This window comes from Spermophilus citellus (assembly GCF_964194105.1).
Source record: "Spermophilus citellus genome assembly, chromosome: 4".
In the NCBI taxonomy this organism is placed as follows: domain Eukaryota; kingdom Metazoa; phylum Chordata; class Mammalia; order Rodentia; family Sciuridae; genus Spermophilus; species Spermophilus citellus.
Window position 1 is genome coordinate 114,957,881 of NC_138185.1, and position 20,242 is coordinate 114,978,122.

General features: G+C 51.6%; 1 protein-coding gene across 13 annotated transcripts in view; it reads left to right on the plus strand.

Annotated features, from left to right (window-relative positions):
- Positions 1-7,901: 7,901 nt before the first annotated feature.
- MEGF11 (multiple EGF like domains 11) overlaps positions 7,902-20,242 on the plus strand; it is a gene marked incomplete at both ends in the record, with an annotated part of 203,825 nt that continues 191,484 nt past the window's right edge. For 11 of the 13 annotated variants that reach the window (XM_081289818.1, XM_081289819.1, XM_081289820.1 and 8 more), the window contains one exon: positions 12,894-12,969. In XM_081289818.1, the coding sequence (XP_081145944.1) occupies positions 12,909-12,969 (61 nt within the window). Of the gene's footprint in view, positions 7,978-12,893; positions 12,970-20,242 lie in introns of those variants that run through there. The other 2 variants (XM_081289812.1, XM_081289817.1) reach the window with 2 other exon arrangements.

Here is a 20,242-nt window from a genome sequence, read left to right on the forward strand (position 1 = left end):
CATTAACCTCTGTCACTCCAAATGGAGCGGGCCTAATAACCACTGCAGCAGGATTGACTTTCCCTCAGTCATCTCACAAGCATGTGTCTCTGGGATCTGTCCTCCCAGAGCCCGAGGAAGTCACATTTCAAGTGAATGGAGATGAGTTGCCCCCACACAGTGACAGCTCCTTTATGGCCGCTCTTCTCTCCTCCTGAGTGAAAGGTCTGAGACAAGTTGAAATGCTTTTTCTGAAATCAGTTTCTGAAAGGGCAGCCCAGGACTCGACCCACCTTCGGGGTGCTTAGGATTGCATCAGAAAGATCAAGTAAATGTGCCTGGAAGATGTCAGTGCAGATGGGAAGCAGTCTGCCTGTGTCCTGTGGCCCCAGCTGTGAGCTACCTGCTGGGCTGCCTGGGACACAGTGAGGGCTCCATCTAGGGCCTTTGCCAAGCCCTGCAGCAGGCAGGGTGAGGGGGAGGATATCTGGATGCACAGAGTTGGGGACAGAGAGCAGTCAGAGCAGCCAGGCTGGAGGGGAGAAGGAGAGAAGTCCAGACAGGGCAGGGTGCGGATAAGAATGATTGATTGATTGACTGATTCTTTGCAGTGCTGGGGAGCAAACTCAGGGATTTGTGTGTGCTAGGTAAATGCTCCACCCCTGAACCACACCCCAGCCCAGGATGCACCTTTTAGATAGGGCCAGATTCCAAGAAAAAATGTCTTTGAGTGCTGAGGGTGTCCAAGAGGAGTCATCTCTTCTACCCTCAAGCTGGACATCTTTCTCTCCCTGCCCCCCTACCACAGAGGTGGATTTGGCCTCAGATAGTCAACATGCTGTTCAAGACTGGGGTGTGAATCCTGGGGAGCCCCCAGCTCTGCAAATCTTGCCACAGTTATGCTAATGAACTGAGGAGTGTGGAAGCCAGACCTCAAATTGTGTCTAAATGCCACCCCCTTGGCTGTGTCTTGTGCTCCCCCCTCCATCCTTCTCCCCTTTTTGAGTGCTCATCCAAACATCCATCGCCCTCTCTGTTCCCTGGTCTCTAGGGATCTCCCTGTCAGTGGAAAGCTGTTGAACTGTCCTGTCTAGACCTGACTTAGAGAGAAAGGTTTCTGTTTTATTTTCTATTTTTGGTACTGGGGATTGCACCCAGGGACACTTTACCACTGAGCCACATCCCCAGCCCTTTTTATTTTGAGACAGGGCCTTGCAAAGTTTCTGAGGCTGGCCTGCAACTTCTCATCCTCCTGCTTCAGCCTCCCAGGTTGCTGGGATTACAGGCGTGGGCCACTGTGTCGGAGAAGGGTTTTCATCAAGATTTAGAAAGATCTAGCAAATTATAGCAAAGATTTAAGTTACCTCCCTCTCCCATCATCATGGGTCAAAAGGAGCTGAGGATCCATCTTCTCTTCTGCAGGTAGCTTGACATTCAAGCTTAGAGAGTCTGTCAATGCCACCTGGGGGGTCCTCTGGGGAGAATGCTGGCCATAACAGGAACTGCCCAAGTAATGAGTCAGGGCCACCAAGGGATTCTCCACTGTTGGCATTCCGAATTCCTGCCTTCCACAGGACTGTGTCACTCCTTTGTTCATTTGATGCCTGATCAGCCTGAACCTACCCTGGAAGAAGATGCATGTGCCCCTCCTGCCCCTCTCCAACCCTGGACACCCTGTCCTGGTCAGGTATCTTATGTCTAGTTGAATCTGAAGGAGAGGGGAGTGACATGATCGTTGGGATCCTCAGCAGCCCTGTGCTTTGTGAACTTGAGACTGTGTGGGGCAGCTACTGAGGTGCAGAGCGCGTCTGTCAAGCCAGGTTGAGTGGCAAGTGAGTGGGGGGGATGACCGGGAGCAGCCGGGGGTTCCTGGACTCTGCAATGGAGCAAGAGCATGAGCCTCACTCTTCTCTCTCCTAGAGGATGTGCAGAAGGCATTTGAATCTGGCTAATCTGCATTTAGCTACTTGACTTCCAGATCTCAAATAGAAAGTAAAACCTCATTAATCATTAATTTGGACCCCTATGGTTATACAGAATTTGTGACAATTTGTGTATCTTTGAAGGAGCTACTGAGAAAGGGTTTAACAAGGAAATTATTGGGGTAGGAGGAGCGTGTTGAACCTTTCAGAAGGAAGGAGCGCCATGGAGCTGCGCTCTGGGGACAAATGGGGGTGTATACAAAATACGTGCCTCTCCTATCTGCCCCCAGGGAGGATGTGTTCCTCATGTGGAAACTCAGGACCAGGGGGCTAGATCCCCAACCATTTCAAGCCTGGGGACCCCTGTTCAACATCAAAATATTTTCTGGAACACCCCCATCCCCCTGTTATTAGAAGTTGCATTTTGAAAGCATCCCTGGTTGAGAAGAAAAGCTACTCTGAATGCAGTAAAGCGTTTAAATAAATCACACTCACATCAGTGTACACATGAAAAATAGTGCTATCTTTATGAGTCATGGTGTTCATTCAGTTTTCAGATGACATTGGGATTCATGAATTCCAGCTCCCCTGGAGGTGACCCCCCTATCCCCACCCCTAAAGTCCGCAACCCACCAGATGGGAGCCCTGGGACTGGCATCTGTTCTCTGTGGCTGCAGAACTGTGGAGTCCTGAAGTCCTCTCAGCCACTCCCATTCAAATTATTCTCTATCTTCTTCAAGGAGCCTGTGTTGGGGACATCTCTCATTTAGGAAATATGGGGTTGCAATCTGAGTATGCACACTAAACACTGGCCACATGCTGTCCCTTTAGGAGTCTGAAGCAAATGCTAGAGGCCACTCCCTTACAGCCCATTATGGGGGTGTCTCAGTCCTCATCCACAGTGGGAATGACATCTTTGCCACGTGTGAGGTGTAGGTGGTCGATATCTGTAAGGTGCACTCTTGCAGCCAGTGACCAGGGCCATCCAGAAGGACTTTCTTGGCTCGGCCCCTGTGGGCCACACCTGCCCCCTTTCTTCTCTTCTGATACAGCAGCAGGGAGGAGGGAGAGGGAGTGGATGGGCAAGGCTGGTCAAAAATGGGGGAGAGGGACAGGGGAGGCTGCTGCCTCTCAAGTAGGACAGATCCCAGAGTTCTTGGGTCCAGGCCTCAGGGGCCTCAGGACATCCTGAAACTATAGCCAAATTAGTGTTTGGGCATTTTTCTGGGGGAGAAGGGTTTTAACTTTTGTTAGGTCTATAACTTTCATCTTGGAGCAGTCCCTGAGCCAAAAACCACTCGGAGCCCCTGGCTGGGAATATGGGCTTTTCTCTGAGTCAGGCTTCCCACTCTCCACTTACTCAGAACTGGAGGACTGTTACGGTGTTAGTCAAGCCTACAAGCGTAAAATATCAAATGCTCACTACCCCACGCGATGGAAGCGTGTGTGCGGCAGGCCTGTTCTGCGGGCTCCTGTGGGAAGTCTTGGTGCCAGACAGATGCCAGGCCACACGGTCTGAGTAACGAGCTACCTCCTTTGTTCTCCACTCAGGGCCCCGATGGCGCTCTTCGTGGCGGGCCTGGCTGCCTCCTTCCTCCTGCAAGCCACCCTCGCTCTGAACCCCGAGGACCCCAACGTGTGCAGCCACTGGGAGAGGTAAGAAGCAGACGCTGAGCTGGCACTCCCAGGGGCTCTCCCTGGGCTTGGCATCATGGGGGCCAGAGCAGCATCAGGAGAGGCTGCCGCTGTCCACAGAGGGCCTGCTGTCCAGCTGGGGGCTCAGCTCAGGTGCCGGAGGACAGGGCTGAGCAGTGTAGATTCCTTCTGAGCTCAGCACTGTGGGAGGTCAGAGTGGAGGCGACTTAGATGAACTACAGTGGACAGTGCAGGGGACAGTCCAGTCTTGGCCTTCCTTGTGATCGCACATCCCACTCAATTTACATTCAGGGACTTAGAGGCCCAGAGGAATGTAGTCCCCGTCCACAGCCAGGTGGGGTATAGTAAATGACAGGACGTGGACCAGGATCTCACCTGTCTTGCTCTCTGATATGCTGGGGGTGCCTGATCTGGTGTCCAGGGACTGGCAGCAATATGGCAGCTTGGTTGGGTGGCCAGCCGCCTGCCCTGAGGGGCAGAGGGGCCCTGCTGCTTCTGTTCTGGTGGGGGCGGAGTGGGGGGGTGGTTGCCAGAGGAAGGGTGCCCGAGGGCACAGCAGGAGAGCAGGCTGCCTTCTGCCTTAGCCCTGGGGGAACGGGCTGGTTCCCTGCAGATGGTCTGACTTTGAAGCACAAGGTTAAAGTATTGATTTTGGTGAGCAGAAAGACAGTGACCAGAGACCCAATCAGGAAAAACCGAATTAAACCCTGGAATGATTGGCTGTGCTGACCAGGACGACTCTGCCACTTAGATGCTAATAAATCAAATGAATAAAATTAAGATGAAGGCCTGATGTGGGGTGGGGGAAGCAGATGATAGAGGAGGGAGGCGAGTTGGGCAGTGCCTGCTCCCTGCCTGTGATGGTGAATGGCCAGCTCTGTGTCCTGGACACCTGTGGGCCAGGAGGGACTGGGTGGGAGGCAGGGGTACAGTGTCTCACTAGAGTGATCTGCTGTGACAGGATGTTCTAGTGGCAGCCTGACAGAGGGGAGACTGGAGCAAAAGGCAGTGGTCTGGCAACCCAGGAAGCATAGAAGAGGGGTGGTGGGAAGACCGCAGTACATTCCAATCTGGATTTTTCTACCCTTAGCTCTATGATGTTGGGAAAGTCTCTGAACCACTCTGAGCCTACATGCAGCTCTGACAGTGGGGAGAGAAATTATTCTTGCCCCCACAGCCTCATTGGAGGATCAAGGCCACCAGTGTCATTAAAGTGCTCTGAGGACCGTAAAGCTCCGTTTTTGTCTTTTCCTGACAACTCTGGCTACAGGAACTGGTATCACAGACCTACGCACACTAGACTCACTGTGGGGGAGGGGTGTGAAAACAGTCTGGGGGCCTAGCCCTAGGGATTCTGAGCCAATATCACATTTTTCATAAGCTTTCCATGAGTTTCCAAGGTCTACTCAGGCCCCTTGCCCCTTCTGGTTTGGGTGAATTTAAGCCTTTATTTCCCAGTGGGTCAGGAAGGTAGCAGGTAGAGCCTCCCATTAGTCTTTTGGCCTCCAGCCTCAGCTAAGCACTTCCATCATGTGGCCCAGTAGAGGACCAGTGCTTCCTGTATGACAGCCAGGACCTAGGACACCCCCTTTCCATCTGCCCACTTCTGTGTGTGGCCAGGGGTCCTCTTTTCCAGGAGCCTTTCCTAATGGCAGGGCTCACACTGACTTCCTCTTCTCACAGTCCCATTTCTACCAGTGGATCTGTTCAAACATAAACCAAATTCTTCATTTCCTAAACCTTGGCACCATGAATGCATTTGGAATGTGAAAATATTGGGCTGGGTGAGTAAGACCATCAGCTGAAGCTGCAGCCTGAGCAAGCAGACAGGAGTGTAGCTAAGGCTGGGGACCTCTGGGCTCCTCCTGCTGCAGGGGGGAGGCCTTGCCTGCTGACTCCAGGGTGCCTCCTTCTCGACTTTTCCAACGGAGCTCCACTGCCAGTTATACATGCACAGATCTAGCCTGCGTCATTCCAGAAATACACCCGGTCCTCAGAGACCGCTTAGGGAGAATTTCCCAGCTGGATTAGTGCTTCTGGCGGGCTCCTCATTAATTATGCCCCTCCACCATTAAACCCAGTGTGGAGACCTCCCCTGGCTAGTAAAGCCTGGCTCTACAAGATTGATCTGGCCCCTCATTAGCATGTTGGCAAATGAGGAGTGTTAAACCACCCAGCCATGAAGCCGGGACACACACTTCAGGTCAGAGACTTGGAGTCTGTACAAGGTCTCATTGCCAGACTCAGTCAGCCCAGGGCACCCTGCAGAGCTGGGTCCATCTCTGCCTGACACCCCATCTCTCTCTCTGTTGGGCTAGTGCCTTTCTTTTGAGCAGCCACTGTTCCTTTCAGTGCTGGAACCCCCAAGTGCTTAACAAAGGTGGGGAGTCGCTCGGAGTGCAGGTCTTACTTCCTCTGTCCTCTGCTCTGGTCAAGGAGGAAGTCTCCTTCTGTGATGACACAGGAAGTAAGTCGTTGCCTGTCATCATGATGATGGCCAACATCTGTTGAACACTTACTGTGTTCCTGGCAAGCATTTTATACGTATTATCTTGTTTTATCTTCCCATCATGCTGAGGGATAGATAGATATCATTATTGCTCTCCTTTAGTCCTTACAATAATCCCATGAAGTCTCTGATAATACAGGAGTTGAGACACATGTGCAAGGATGTGCTGCTAACAAGCGACAAACTTCACACGTGGCCCCATGAGTTTGGGCTCCAGAGCCTGGCACTTTGCTCTGGGCATTCTCCCGCCTCTCAGTGAGGCACTTGGGAGATGTGACACAGTGCCATGGATTTTCAGAGTGGGAGAGGCCTTGGGGAGGCCTAAATGGGTGTTGAGCTGCCTCAGTTTCCCTAAGCCTGAAGATGAGCAGAGGCTTGTGTCTGAATAGATTTGTGCCTCTGGCGCCTCTCCGGCGTGCTGGCTGGCGGGGACGTATCAAGAGCCCTTCTTACGTCCTTAGCGCATCCAGTAGAATTTCCCACCACCCAGGTCCCTAAGCATTGCCTCCTGCTGGATTCCAGATCTTTGACCTTTGAGGCATTTGAGAATCTACTGTGTACCCACACAAGCCCAGCACCCATGTAAACGATCCAACACAGTGTCCTCAGGCAAAGCAAACAGGCTTTTAGAGCCTGGACCTGGCCATCTGGCCCAGGTCAGGCGCCTTCTGGGGGAAACACTGAATAAGACCAACCTACTTCAAATGAATTCCTGAACCCTCAGCTGGGTGTGCTACAGCCTGCATAGGAGGTGCCATTTCACACCACCCCACCGGCAGGACAGGAGGAAGGCTTACTTTGGTTAAGCTGAGATCTGTTTCCCTATGGCTTCTACCCACAGGTCCAGGTTTACAGCTAAAAGGTAGATGGACAGAATACCTCTCCTATCAGGAGGTTTGAGGGCATGTCCTTGATGTGTCCCCAAATGCACCAGAGGTAGAATAGGCTAGAGAGTCTCTGGGGGAATCTGGGGAAGTCACTTATGCTAGCTGAGGCTCATTTTCATTGTCTATTACAGTGAGAACAATAATTCCATTTATTTCATAAGGTTGTCTGAGAATTAAAAGGGATTAAAACATTTAACACAGGGCACTTAATAAATATTAGCAGTTGATACCAGCTGAGTGACCTGGGCAAGCTGCCTTTCTGAGCCTCAGTTTCTTCATCTATAAAATGGGGCAACTTACACTTGATCTTAGCCAAAAGGCCGAGAAGCGATAAAATGGGGCAACTTACTTCAAAGGGTTACTACCAAGATCAGCTTCCATACATGTTTTTTGAAAATGACAAAAATCTGAAAAAACATTTAACATATGTATCTGCATATTTATTTATATACATATAAAATTTTATCTTAGAAGTGGGTCTTAACTATGTTGCCCAAGTTGGCCTTGGACTCCTGGGCTCAAGGATTCTCCTGCCTTAGCCTCCAAGATACTAGGACTACAGGCATGCATCACTGTGCCCGGCTTACATAAAATATTTCTTAAAAATTTGTCAACTCTCCCTTCCAGAACCATACAATATAAACCTAAACCTTCCTTTGCTCATTCTCAGACAAATGAAAAAAATGAGCTAGAATTTTAGAAAATTAGCTGGGCCAGAGGTCAGTAAGGGATGTGATGTGTCCTGGGGCCAGCCTAGTGTCAGGGAGATTTGCATACTGGGGGCATCCAAGGTATGGGGGAGATTGGGGAGTGGCCTCAGGGCTGTGGTGGGTGAGCCTGGGGAGGGAGGCAGCATCCTGACTTCAGGTCAGTCATCCTGTCCAATTCTGACCATGGCTTCTATGCCCTGTCTGGTTCCCAGCTACGCCGTGACTGTCCAGGAGTCGTATGCACACCCCTTTGATCAGATCTATTATACGCGATGCACAGATATCCTCAACTGGTTCAAGTGCACCCGGCACCGGTGAGTACCTCACTCAGATGATGGGGCGGGAAGGGTGCGGGTCCTCATGGCTTGCCTTGGTGCAAGTTAGTAAAAAACCCTGGAGCAGATGTCGCCACTCACCTCCGGAGCCCCCTTGCCACTCTCTGCACACTGAATGCTTGAGATGCACGGCTGGCCGCTGCTTTCTGGCCAGAGGAGCCTGGACAGGACAGGGCAGCCATTAGCTAGAGAATTAATGGCCTTGGGGGCATCTTCAGCCAGGGACAGATGGGGAGCTGGTAGATGAACACCCCAGCTTCCCCACCCTGATGGTGGAGGGCACAGCCATGAAGCACATCTATGCCACATCCCATGGTCCCCTGAGGTTGGAACCCTAGTCGTCCATAGTAAGACTGCGTGTTTTCTGTTTGAATTTTAGTCACTGGGAGTATTATTGAGCTATTGTTTCTGCCTGGGGCCATTCCCTTCTCGCCTAGCATTCATGAGGCCATAGGTTCAATCCCTACATCAGCACATTAAAAAAAAAAAAAAGTGGGGCTGGGGATGTGGCTCAAGCGGTAGCGCGCTCGCCTGGCATGTGTGCGGCCCGGGTTCGATCCTCAGCACCACATACAAACAAAGATGTTGTGTCCGCCGAGAACTAAAAAATAAATATTAAAAATTCTCTCTCTCTCTCTCTCTCTCTCTCTCCTCTCTCACTCTCTCTTAAAAAAAAGTGTCCACTCCCCTCTGCTTTTATTCTCTCTCTAATATCTCCAAGGAACCTGCCTAGAGCATGCTCTGCAATGCGTTCTCACTTTTCCACTGCCCTGTTCGTGCTTCCTACCCCCCCCCCAATAGTCTGCTCCTCCGTGAGTCCTTGTCTCAGGTCTGCTTGGGGAGGAAAATCTGACCTAGCCCAGCCCCCCTCAGAGAAGATGGAGCCCCATGCCAGGGCATCTGGCCTAGAGAAGAAGGTGCAGCTAGAATCAGCAACGTCTTGGCACCTTGACCAGGCCACTCGTAGCAGCGCTCAGTGTGATCAGCTGTTCATGGTCATCTTGCGCCCTCTCGGCAGCCCTCCTGCAGATCATGCCATGCTTCCATGTCACTGTGGGAGAAAGGAGTGGAAGGAGGAGAGGACATGTTTTGAGGGATGACCCTGGGCAAGTCACCTTTGGCAGAGATTTCCCATCAAACATACTAACCCTTGGGAGCTGGTGAGGTCAGGAATGTGAAAATGCTTTGAAATGAGAAAGATAAAAAATGGAGAAGAGTGTGAGGTATTAGTCACATGTGAGGCAACATTATGTTTTGGGAAATGAGAAAGCAGCAGATGAAGGGTAAATAAGGGACTGAGGGAAAGACAACGTGGAGGGCCCTTTCCTAGCTCTAAACATTTGTGTTGATTCCAGATTTCTTTTCTCCTCACCCTTGTCAAGTGCTCTCCCCACTGGGGTTTATGCAGGATTCATGGTGGACAGCAGTGTGGGTTGGGAGACTTGCTCTGGGCTGAGAAGTCAAAGTCCCAGTTTTCTTTGATATTTTGCTAATAAATTACTTTGAGACAACAAGCATAGTTATATATCTACTTTAAAATCCCTGTCTGCTGATTCCAGCATTAGGATCATCTCAGGGTCAGTCTTCATTTTGGCCTTTTTCTCTTGTTTAGGTAATTTTCCAGTTTATTTGAATGTCTAGTAATTTGGGGTTGTGTTCTGGACATTACCTATGACATGTTACAGAGATTGGCTTTGGTTATGTTCCTCTGGAGAGCATTGAGGTGCTGGGTTTGTTTGTTTCAGCAGTCAGTTAACTTGGCTAAAATCAAATGACAAACTCTGAAAGTTTTGTATTTTTAGCCTTCTCTGGATTCTTGGAATCTTCCCTCCACACACATCACTCAGGGCCATGAAGTATGGCAGAGATTTTATAAGGAATTTTGGGCTCCATTTTTACAGCTCTTTCCTTTCTGAGATATCCTTTTTCACTTGATAACTGCTGGATCTACCCTGGACTTGTCCCATGGATTTTCAAATCAGTAAGCTACGTGTTTTCTGTTTGATTTTTAATCCCTGGGAGTATTATTGAGCTATTGTTTCTGCCTGGAGCCATTCCCTTCTCGCCTAGCACTCATGAGGCCCTAGGTTCAATCCCCACATCAGCACATTAAAAAAAAAAAAAGTGTCCACTCCCCTCTACTTTTATTCTCTCTCTAATGTCTCCAAGGAGTTGCTTTTTATATTTTCCTCCAGATTTCAGAGTTGTTAGTTGCAAAAAGGAGCTACTCAGCTATGACCGCATCCTCCTCCTCTAGCCTTTGAACCTGAGATGGAGATGGGGCCAACTATTCCCTGCCGCAGTCTTGGCTGGGCACAAGATCACGAGCCACTCACAGCTTTGTAGATTCAAACAGCAATTCTTTATTCCCGAACTCACACCGGCCTCTACACACACGTTCTGGGGAAATCCCAGTTCTGCCGCCGCCCAATTCACCTACTCCACGAGGCTTTCTTTTCCAATATACTTTCTGAATCTCACGAGAACTCAACGGGAGCTCAGGCAGCAGGAACGCCCTAATCCCAGTAGCAATGATCTTCAACCTCTAACTTCCCTAAAACCCCTATTGTCTTAAACCGGGAATGCCCTAAACTTGTCTTAAACCGGGAACGCCTTAAACTCAAGGAGCGGGATACTTCCTCAAACCTGATCAGCTCTAAACCCGGATCCGCCTTGGTCCTTGAGCAAGGTCACCTTACATGCAATGTCAACAGCGAAATCCATTTAACATGGGGTACGCTAGCAAGGAAATTTTGATGCGTCATTCCTACTTGGCAATGGCCCTCAGCAATTCCCTCTAACCTCCCTCAGGTTTTCCAGAGTTGGTTGCTTGTGGCCCTGGTCAAAGGCAGAGATGGGAGTCCTGCTCCTCCCCTGCTCCCTGGCATCCCTATGCCAGAGCCAGGTTTGCTCAGAGTGTGGCTCTTTTGGATACTTGGAGGCCACAACTGCCGTCCATCACCCCTAAGCATGGGTGAGTGAGTGGCTGCTTATTAAAACAGGTTATATTCCCAGAACATGAATTATTTTGTTAAATTATTGAGTCGACTTGCAACTCTCCCAATGACCCGGAGTGTGCATGCTGAAAGTGGCACCATCCATCTGCTTAGGTGTGTAGTAGCTTGTTGTCATTCAGGGTCCTTCTCCTGAAAGCAGCCTGCCCATGGCCCTGCCCTGTCCTGCTTCCCACATGGGGAGCAAACCAGGAGGGGGAGCCAGAGACAAGGGGTGGCATCTCTCTCCTCACAGGCATTCATGTTAACGATGCCAAGCCCACCTCCCCTTTGGGAGGGCTCAGGGTACTCCAACTTGGTGGGGACAATGGACCAAATGATGACCTCTCAGTCACACTCCTCTGAGTCATTTTCTTTCTGGTGCCGGGATGGAGTCATTCATTCTTTATCTGCAAGGCTCACACAGCGCCCGATACTGCCTCCTGTGCAGAGGCAGCTGCTTCCCTGGGAGGCTGACTTACCTTCCATTATGGGCTTTTGACGAAGTAGAATGACCTTAGCTCACAACATTCCCAAATATCACAGATTTCCCTGAGGCCTGCACTGTCATTTGTCATGAAGCGAGGGCTTTAAGACTGGGAGGTTGTCTGGGCCTGTGCTGGGGGACTCCATTCCCCACCTGGCCCACCCTCTGCAGGAGGCAGGCTGTGGGCACCTCCGCCCCTGCTGCTCTGCTGCTGTGGAGGGGTCCATAGGGCAGGGCCCGCGAGTGCTGAGGGGGACAAAAAGAGCCCTGACTCTAAGGCCCGGGGACCTAGGGCTGGTCCTATGTGAACTCCACGGCCTTGAGCAAGTTACTTCCCCTCTCTGGTGTCTGATGGCCCCATCAAATCTCCTCCACTGTAATTTTACTTGTAACAAAGGGGCTTTTAATTCCCTCCTCAGGGTTCTGTCCTTATATGTCCCTATTTCCCTTGCCTTACTCCTTCACCATGACCCACTGCAGGGCCCGAGAGCCACCCTGAGAGGACTGGCATAGAGCAGCCAGTGGGCCCTTGTGGCTTTAAAATTAGGGTGACCTGGGTTTGAATCCCAAATCTGACGCTTTTTAGCTGTGTGACCACAAGCAAGTCATTAACCTCTCTGAATCTCAGTTTTTCTCATCCATAAAACAAAGGGTGGGAGTTATAGGCAAATGTAAAATAAAAACTCTAAACAAGTAATAAAAGAGAGCACATAAATAGGGCATCATAATGGTAGCTGCCTCAGGAGCTATTGGGACAGGACCAAGTGTTAACACTTGTACCCAGGGACTAGCACCCAGGTCCCTGGGTCCCAGGCCGGAGTGTCTCCTGCCCTGTGGGCCCAGCTCCTTCCTCTGCAGTGTGAGGTTTAGAGATTCCCAGGGAGAGCATGTGAGGCTCTCCAGGAGCTGTTATTTGGGGAGTGAGGGAGATTTATGAGGGACAGAGTAGGACTCAGTGAGTCCTTTTGCTTCAGTTCTCTGAGTAAGCAGCCCAGACCCCAGGCCCAGGAGTAGTGCGGGGTGGGCCCAGCAACTCCCAGGGCCTGACTCCTGTTCAGCCTGGAATCTGGAAATGTCAAGGAACCAAGGTGAAGCCCACGGCTGCCCCCCACCGTGTCAAGCCAGACTGTGTCCACCTTGGTCCTTCTGCGTAGAAAAGATCTGGAAGCCAGGGGTTAGCCAGTGGCCCTGCCCACTGTGTGCTCAGCCCCACAGCGGCACAGACCCCGCCATCAATTTTTCTTTATTGTGTTCCTTCATATTCAAAGCCGCTGTGCATTTTAGAGTAATTATTGAATGGCATCCTCCGTATAGCTTAACACAAACATCACCCTAAACGGGAGCCATTGATTTTCAACGCCCTCACGTGGCTTTCTCCCTCGTGCCTTAGGATCAGTTATAAGACGGCGTATCGGCGCGGCCTCCGGACCATGTACAGGCGGAGGTCCCAGTGCTGCCCTGGCTACTACGAGAACGGAGACTTCTGCATACGTACGTAGGGGCTGCTGCTCCTCTGGCCTCAGTGCCGGTGGGCGGGGTGGGAGGGGAAGGGGAGAGAGACAGGGCTGTTGACCAGGGTCCCTGGGCAGCGGGCCCCAGCTGACCCCAGAGCACCAGAAGTCTCTGTCTGCCGCGTGTGCTGACAGGGTGGTGGGTTTAGTGCAAACACGTTAGTTAGCAAGGGTTCGGCCTTCAGATCCACCTCCTCCTGGGGTGGATGGGAGCCGGGCAGTTCAGGCCCCGATGGGGACAGGGGAGAGGTGGCACCTTCTAGAGCGGGACCTCTAGGGGACAGAGGGGAGGCAGCGCTGAGTGCCTGGTACTGGGCCTAGGCTGTTGCGGGCGCCCAAGCAGGCTTTGTTGGAGGCAGGAGAGGGAGGGAGGAAGCTGCCGCGTCTGATGGCAAAACCACAGTCCCCAAGAAGAGGATGGTAGGGATAAGGCAGACCAGAGGGAGCAGAGCCAGGAGGGTTTCCAGAAAGAACTGGAGGACACTGGGTAAAGACAGTACATGGAAGACACGCGTCACCTCTTACCCTGTGTCGGCTCAGAGAACAGAAGCCTTTGTGTCCCCCAGGAAGAGAAGAGCTGACCTGCTGGCAGCTGCAGGCCCTCTGGGTGGGGCAGTGTGGTACAGTGGGAAGCACCCGGCAGTGGGACTCTGGTCCCTGCGTGCCAGCCACGTGGGCTTGGGCCAGTCACTTCACCTCCCTGGGAGAACAACTGTGGGTCCTGCCAGAGTCTAAGGGACTTTTCCCACTCACTGCCCAGTGGATGGGACCTGGGGACTGTCCAGTGGCATAGAAGTGTGCCCTTGATTGTCTGAGCAGTTGGGAGGCTTGTAATTAGTGCCTGAGAGGCGACCCCATCCCAAAGCCTCTGCCTCTCAGGTGGAGAGCCTCCTCCTTGCCATCCAGGTGGGCAGAGGGGGCTGGGCAGAGGGGATTCAGGCAGGGTGAGCGTGTTTTTCTCGGGAATGAAATGACAGTTCCCCCTCCTGTTGTCACATCACCCCTGATGCTGGAGAAGCTCGATTCTAATAGCATTGCAGGAATGAATGAAAAATGCTTCTGCAAGTGGGTTCAATAGTGATGGTTTTTGTAGGAAAAATGCAAAGAAATTCACTCAAAGCAAGTCCCAAAGGTTGTTTCTCAGGAGCAGGCAGAGAACTGAGCGAGGACTAGTCCCTGGCTGTGCCTCACCTGGGATGAGGGACTCTGGGGACGTGGGGGCAGAAGTGAGGTCAGCACGGAGCTCTGCAGCAGCTCTGCCCACGCAGAGTGGAGCAGGTCAGGCAGTTCATGAGCTCATAAAGCCCGATCAGGGTGGACGTGTGGGGCCTGCCCAAGGCCAGGGCACGGCGATGGCCTCAGGAAGTTATAAAGGAGCCTGGGTGTCAGCACAGGGCTCCAGGATGGACGAGCACATGTCCTGCCCAATTCCCACGAGTGGATGCTGGGAAAACGCTTGGAAAATGCAGGCTGGGCTGGCGTGCCAAGTGTCCTGATTGCAGGGCCCCATCTTGCTGACTGGGAAGGGACTTCTTAGCCTCCTGACCTACTCCTTACGTAAGCTCCAGCCGCGAGTGGCCACGGCTGGTCCACCAGGAAGCTGAGCTTGGAAAGCCACTTTCAGGACTGGGGCTGTTCCCAGGAGAGGACGGCAGGGTTGCTGCAGCGAGGCCCGGACAGCAGATGTGCGAGGAGGATGAGATGTGGCTCCTGCCCTGAGCAGTCTGCGTCCTCAGGGCAAGGTGGGATGAACTCTCTGCAAAGCTATCCCCAACAGCCAGAGCCTGGGTGTGAGACAGACAGACAGACAGACAGCCGGGCTCAGGCAGAAGAGAGTGATGTGACCTGCGCTCACTTCATAGGACGTTGGGCTGGATCATGAGGGATGGGCTGACTTGACGTCTTGGGGTGGGGAGGAGAGGGAACCTCTTCAGTACCAGCTGAGGCGGGGCGTGGGCTGGAAGGGGACAGGCAGGCTGGCTGGGTTAGGCGCAGGCGGGAGCGTTAAATTCGCAGGCAGCTTTACCAAGAGCCACAGGCTGGCGGCTAAGACAGTAGTTCATGGGCTCACAGTTCGGGAGGTCAGTCAGTGGGCAGGGCTGGCCGCCAAGGGAAGATCTGTCCCAGGCCTCTCTCCTGGCTTCTGGCAGCCTCTTGCTTTGCGACAGGGTAACCCCAATCTCCATATGGCATGTGTGTGTGCGTGTGTCTCCAAATGTCTTCTTTTTATAATAACATGGTCGTGTTGGATTAGGAGCCTCCTTGATGACCTCATTTTGACCTAACTACCTCTGTAAGACCCAGTCTCCAAGGAAGGTCGTGGTCTGAAGGTGAAGCCTTCGGCAGGTGGGCATTGGAGGGTTACAATGCAGCCCGTAGCACGTGGACGTCAGCTGTCATCAGCACCCGCCTGCTTCTTGGGATGGGAGGAAAGGGCTGGGAGCCGCCAGCTCGCTCAGATGTCAACACTTGTCCACCAGAGAGACCGGCCCAGGCAAGGGAGCGTGAGAGAGGGAGAAGTGATAGTGAGATGGTCAAGACTGCTCAGGGCCTGGGTACCAGGTGAAAAACTTGAAAACCTGGGCCCCCTGCCCCTGCATTTCTCCTTCCTCCTCCCAGGGGCCAGAGAACCTCCAGCTTCTTAAGAACACGTCTGATACTAAAAGTCCCAAGGAGAACCCTGCACGAGAACAACTCCTGAGTTCTGGGCAGGGGCAGGGGGAGTGTCACCCTCTCTCCAAATCATCTTCCTGGAAACATGTTTCTAACAGGCAGTAGAAGGACAGTGGCCTGGGAGGGAAAGCCTTGGGTGACTCTGTCAGTCACTTGCTGTGCAATCTTGTGCAAGTCCCTTGGCCTCTCTGGACCACCTGGGATAGGAACCATCCTGTGCATGGAAGGAGGAAGAGAAGAAATAGTGAGAGTGTCCTGGAAAACACAGAGCTCAACACAGATCCAGAGTGGCACTGTGTTGGTCTCCTTAGTAGCATTTCCTCCTCCTCAGAACAGCTGTCCTCATCAGGGATGTGGAGATCACATCAGACCTGCCCCTTGCCTCCTCCCCAGTACACACCTTTCCCCTCCCATTATCTGCAGAAATGGCTGGCTCCTGGCCCCACCTTGGTCACCACTGGGCATAAGACCACTGGGCATAAGTGTCTTTCTTCTTTCATTTGAGACAGTGCTGTGAGTATCTTTGTCTTTGCATAGCTTTTATGTCTTGGCAAAACAGACTGTCACTTAGGCGATGGGGTTCAAGGCACTTTGGGAAGATGTGCTCTTTGAAAATATCAGCCTAGTAACAGACTGGATAGGCTGGGTTATGCTGCAGTAACAAACAATACCCAAATCCCAGTGGCTTAAAAGAGCATTTTTTTTTTCTTGTTCATATCTTGTGCCTGTTGTGGGCGAGCTGAGGTCAGTTTCTTGCCAACTTCAGCCCAGGGCCTCAGCTGATGGAGCAGCCGCTCTCTGGAATGCAGTAAGGTGCTGGTGGAGGGAGAAGAGGCCTGCAGCTAGTCTTGAAAGCAGGGAACCAGAAACATTTAGCGAGCAGTATTAAAGCTTATCACAAGTCCCACCTGAATGCTCCAACACTTAAAGTTCATTCAGATGTACCTAAATAACTTAATTGGGCTGTGTGTGCTCTTCCCAGGAAGTTCACAGACTTGATCATGCCCAATCAGAGTCAACCTGGAGAACTTGTTACCTAGCAGGCTGAGAATCTGCATTTCTAACAAGTTCCCCAGCGATGTTGGACCAGGAACCTGGCTCTGAGAACCCCGATATGTTGTGCTAAAGGGAAGTTTCTGTGCTGCCCACGGCTTCTGAGTAAATTTCAAAGAGGCCCAACGGGTTGCCCATAGATGCATCTCCAGGTGCTCAGGGCTCCTCCTGATGGGCAGCAGAGACGGCAAGGAAGGGGTCCATCTGCTGAATCCCTCTGTCTCCTGTCTGTCTCCTGTGTGCTCTTGGTCACATTTTCCCCAAAGGGACTTAGTGCTCTAGACTTTCAGATGTTGTTTTCTGGCCCTTCCAGTGGTCACTTGAAATGCCAGAGCCCAGAATTAACCAGAAACTCCAGGTACTTATGTGACTAATGGCCTATTCGGGCTGTGGCCCTGGGGAGGTTCTACATGCTCAGTTAGTCTGGCCCCAGAGGGGTGGGCTGTGCCAGCTCCGGAGAACCTGGGAGGTGGGGGGTGCAGAGAGAATGGGGGGCTCATAGGAGTTAAATCCAGTGAACTCCTTGCACCAGTGCGAGACTTAGGTGCCTGTTTTACTACTGCTGTTATTTTGAACACCCAAGTACTGCTTAAATTTAAATTTGACTCGTGTGTTCACTACTTTGCTTACCCTCTCTCTTTTTGCATTGCACTCTGGGCTCAGCTTCCTTCTTGAAGGATCTCCAGCCGTTCCTTCGTAGAGGGCCCATGGTGCTCACCTCTCTTGGGCTTTATTTGTCTGGAAAGGTCGTGCGTTTGCTCTTGCTCTCACCTGGTGGTGGTCTGTGCTGAGCTTTTCTTGCAGCAGAGTGAGGACGTGGTTCCTTTGTGTTCTGGACTTCACTGTGGCGTAGCTCTGCAGGTTCTTGGGGATGTGTGTCGGGGTGAGGAGTTATTTTTATTTACACCATTTGCTTCTCAGAGGTACACATTTTCTGCAAAGCTCAAGATTCATGTCCTCCAGCAATTCGGGAAAATTCTCAACTGTATCTCTTCAAAAATCTCCTCCATTCTCTTGAGCCTCTCAGGTTGGAGCTCCAGTCGCCAGGCCCTCCCATCCCATGCTCTTCCCTAAATTCCCATTTTTCATCTCTTATCTCTCTGTGCAGCGTCTTGAGCAAGCTCCCCAGATCCGTTGTTCAGGTCCCACAGCAGATTAACCTGTCCGTGGAGGTCTTCATTTCAGTGACAACAGGCTTAATTCCTAGGAGTTTGGGAGGTCCCTTTTCAGATATGCATGTTCTTTTTCTATCCCGTTCATTCTTTCATTATGAGTTCTACAGCTTTTATTATTTTAAACATATTTCCTTTATCATCTCTATCAGGTACTTGTGTCTTGAGTTGTTAGTTCTCTTTGCTCAGGTCCTGGAGGATGGACTCTCCTATTTATGATGACTGCTGAGACCCACTATTTTTTATTGGTGCGTTATATGTATTTATGCACAAGGATGGATTTGTTACATAATTATACATGTACATAATATAACGGTATAATTTGGCCACTATCGCTCCCCTGTACTTCCCCACTCCCCTTGGTCCCTCCCACCCCTTGGTCCCTCTTCTACTGATCTCCCTTTGATTCCCATGAGATGGGTCGGGAAGGCGGGCAGCATTTCCTAGTTTCCCCTGCATGGACCTGGCAACTCGCAAGGCCAAGGCTGAGGCCAAGTCTGCCTTTGCTCTTTGTGTGGGTGTTAAGTCCTGGCTCCTGGCTCTGGGGGTGGCTGGGCCGGGAGAGGGCAATGGCCAGGTCTGATGTTTCAGCTTGGCTCCAACAGCTTGTCTTAATCTCTTTCTCTAAACTCTCTCTTTTTATCACACTTTACAATTCACCTTGCTTTCCTTAGAGCTCAGCTACATAGTTTAAAACTACTTCATTGTATTTTGGGGACACTTGTAACACGAGGAGGCTACATTTGCCCTTTCTGCCTCATTGCTAGAACTGCTTTATAGTGAGCAGGGGATTGGGAGCTTTAGAACCAGACTTTTTTTTTTTTTTTTTTTTTGGTGCTAGGGATTGACCCAGGGGCACTTGATCACTGAGCCACCTCCTCAGGCCTATTTTGTATTTTATTTAGAGACAGGGTCTCACTGAGTTGCTTAGCCCCTCACTGTTGCTGACCTTTTTTGACATTTAATTCAGTGCTTTCTTGGACTGAGTGCTAACTTCTAGCACTAATGAGGACAACAGTGGTGTCATGTCATGGCTTGTCCATGTAGTATGTCATCTCTCACAGACTGGAGAAGCCATCCATCCAGACTCACTCTTGCCCTTTTACAGAACCCAAAACTGAAGCTCAGAGAGGCTGGGTGACTTTTCCACTTGGCCAGCTAGGAGTTCAGATGGGTGCAACGTCAAATCCTGTATTTCCTCCTCCTTCAGAGGATTTTCTTTTCAAACCTGTGGCTAGAAGAGAGAAATGGAATCAATCAAGAAGGCAGGTGAACAGGTTTGTAAGAGAGGAGGGGACTAAAGACCCACCTGTTTGATTTCAAAATTCTGCGAAGGTGGGCTCTGGTCCAGGATCAAGGAGTGCAGTGGGGCTGGTGGAGGGCAGGTGTGAGCAGAGCCTGGGGCCAGCTGCAGCTCGGCTTCTCAGGAGCTCCCCGCGGGCCCTCTAGCAGGCTCCTGGGGAATCGCACCTGCTGCTGTCATGGAGACAGTGCTGATGACACTCCCTTGGGTCACCAACACCTGGTGCTGAGCTTTGCTTCCTTTGTCATCCCTCCTTCCCTCTGTCCTTCCATCTATCCGTCCATATTTATTAGCTGCCCAGCCTTGCGGCACTGCTGAGTCCTGGAGATAAGGCTTGACTAAAAAGCACGTGGGCTAGTGCAGGAGATGCCAGCACAGCATGATGGGCACTGTTTAAATGCTCAGGCAAGGATGTCACCAGTCTGGTGGTAGAGATGGAATGGCTGCCTGGCTGCCCTGGCAGGTCCCTGCTGGTGCAGCCACCATGATCTGGCCCTCAGTCTGTGCACTTAGAACATGGGTTTCGATGCTCAGAGCGGCTAAGCTCCAGGTGGTGATTCACGCTGACCAAACTCATAAATACTGATGCTTAACCCTGAAGCCAATTAATGCCTACCCAATGCGAATGTAACTACCAAAGATCTGTTCTTGCCCACTTGTTAGCGCTTGCCAGGCCCTCCCTGATAAATTGCTGAAAGAGTGAATTCGTGGCCTGGGCATCCACAGTACCCAGCGGTGGCTTTATGGATTCTCCTATCGCAGATTCCTCCTGTGCCCCTCTGGATGCCGTCTGTTTGGGAGTCAAATGACCCTTGGTTTCATGTGATCCTCACCCATCCTGTCCCTCTCCTGGCCCTACAACTCCTAGGCTCCCTGTGTCACGCCTGTCCCTGCGGTTCTGCTGCTGCTGCTTGCCTGTCCATCCCACTCAGAAGAAGAGGGATCAAGTCTTCCTTGTGCTCAGTGCCTGGCACTTGAGTGGGAAGCAACTAACTCCACCCATGGATGGAAGGACAGGAGCATGCAGGGAGACCCTTGGAGGGGTTAGTTTC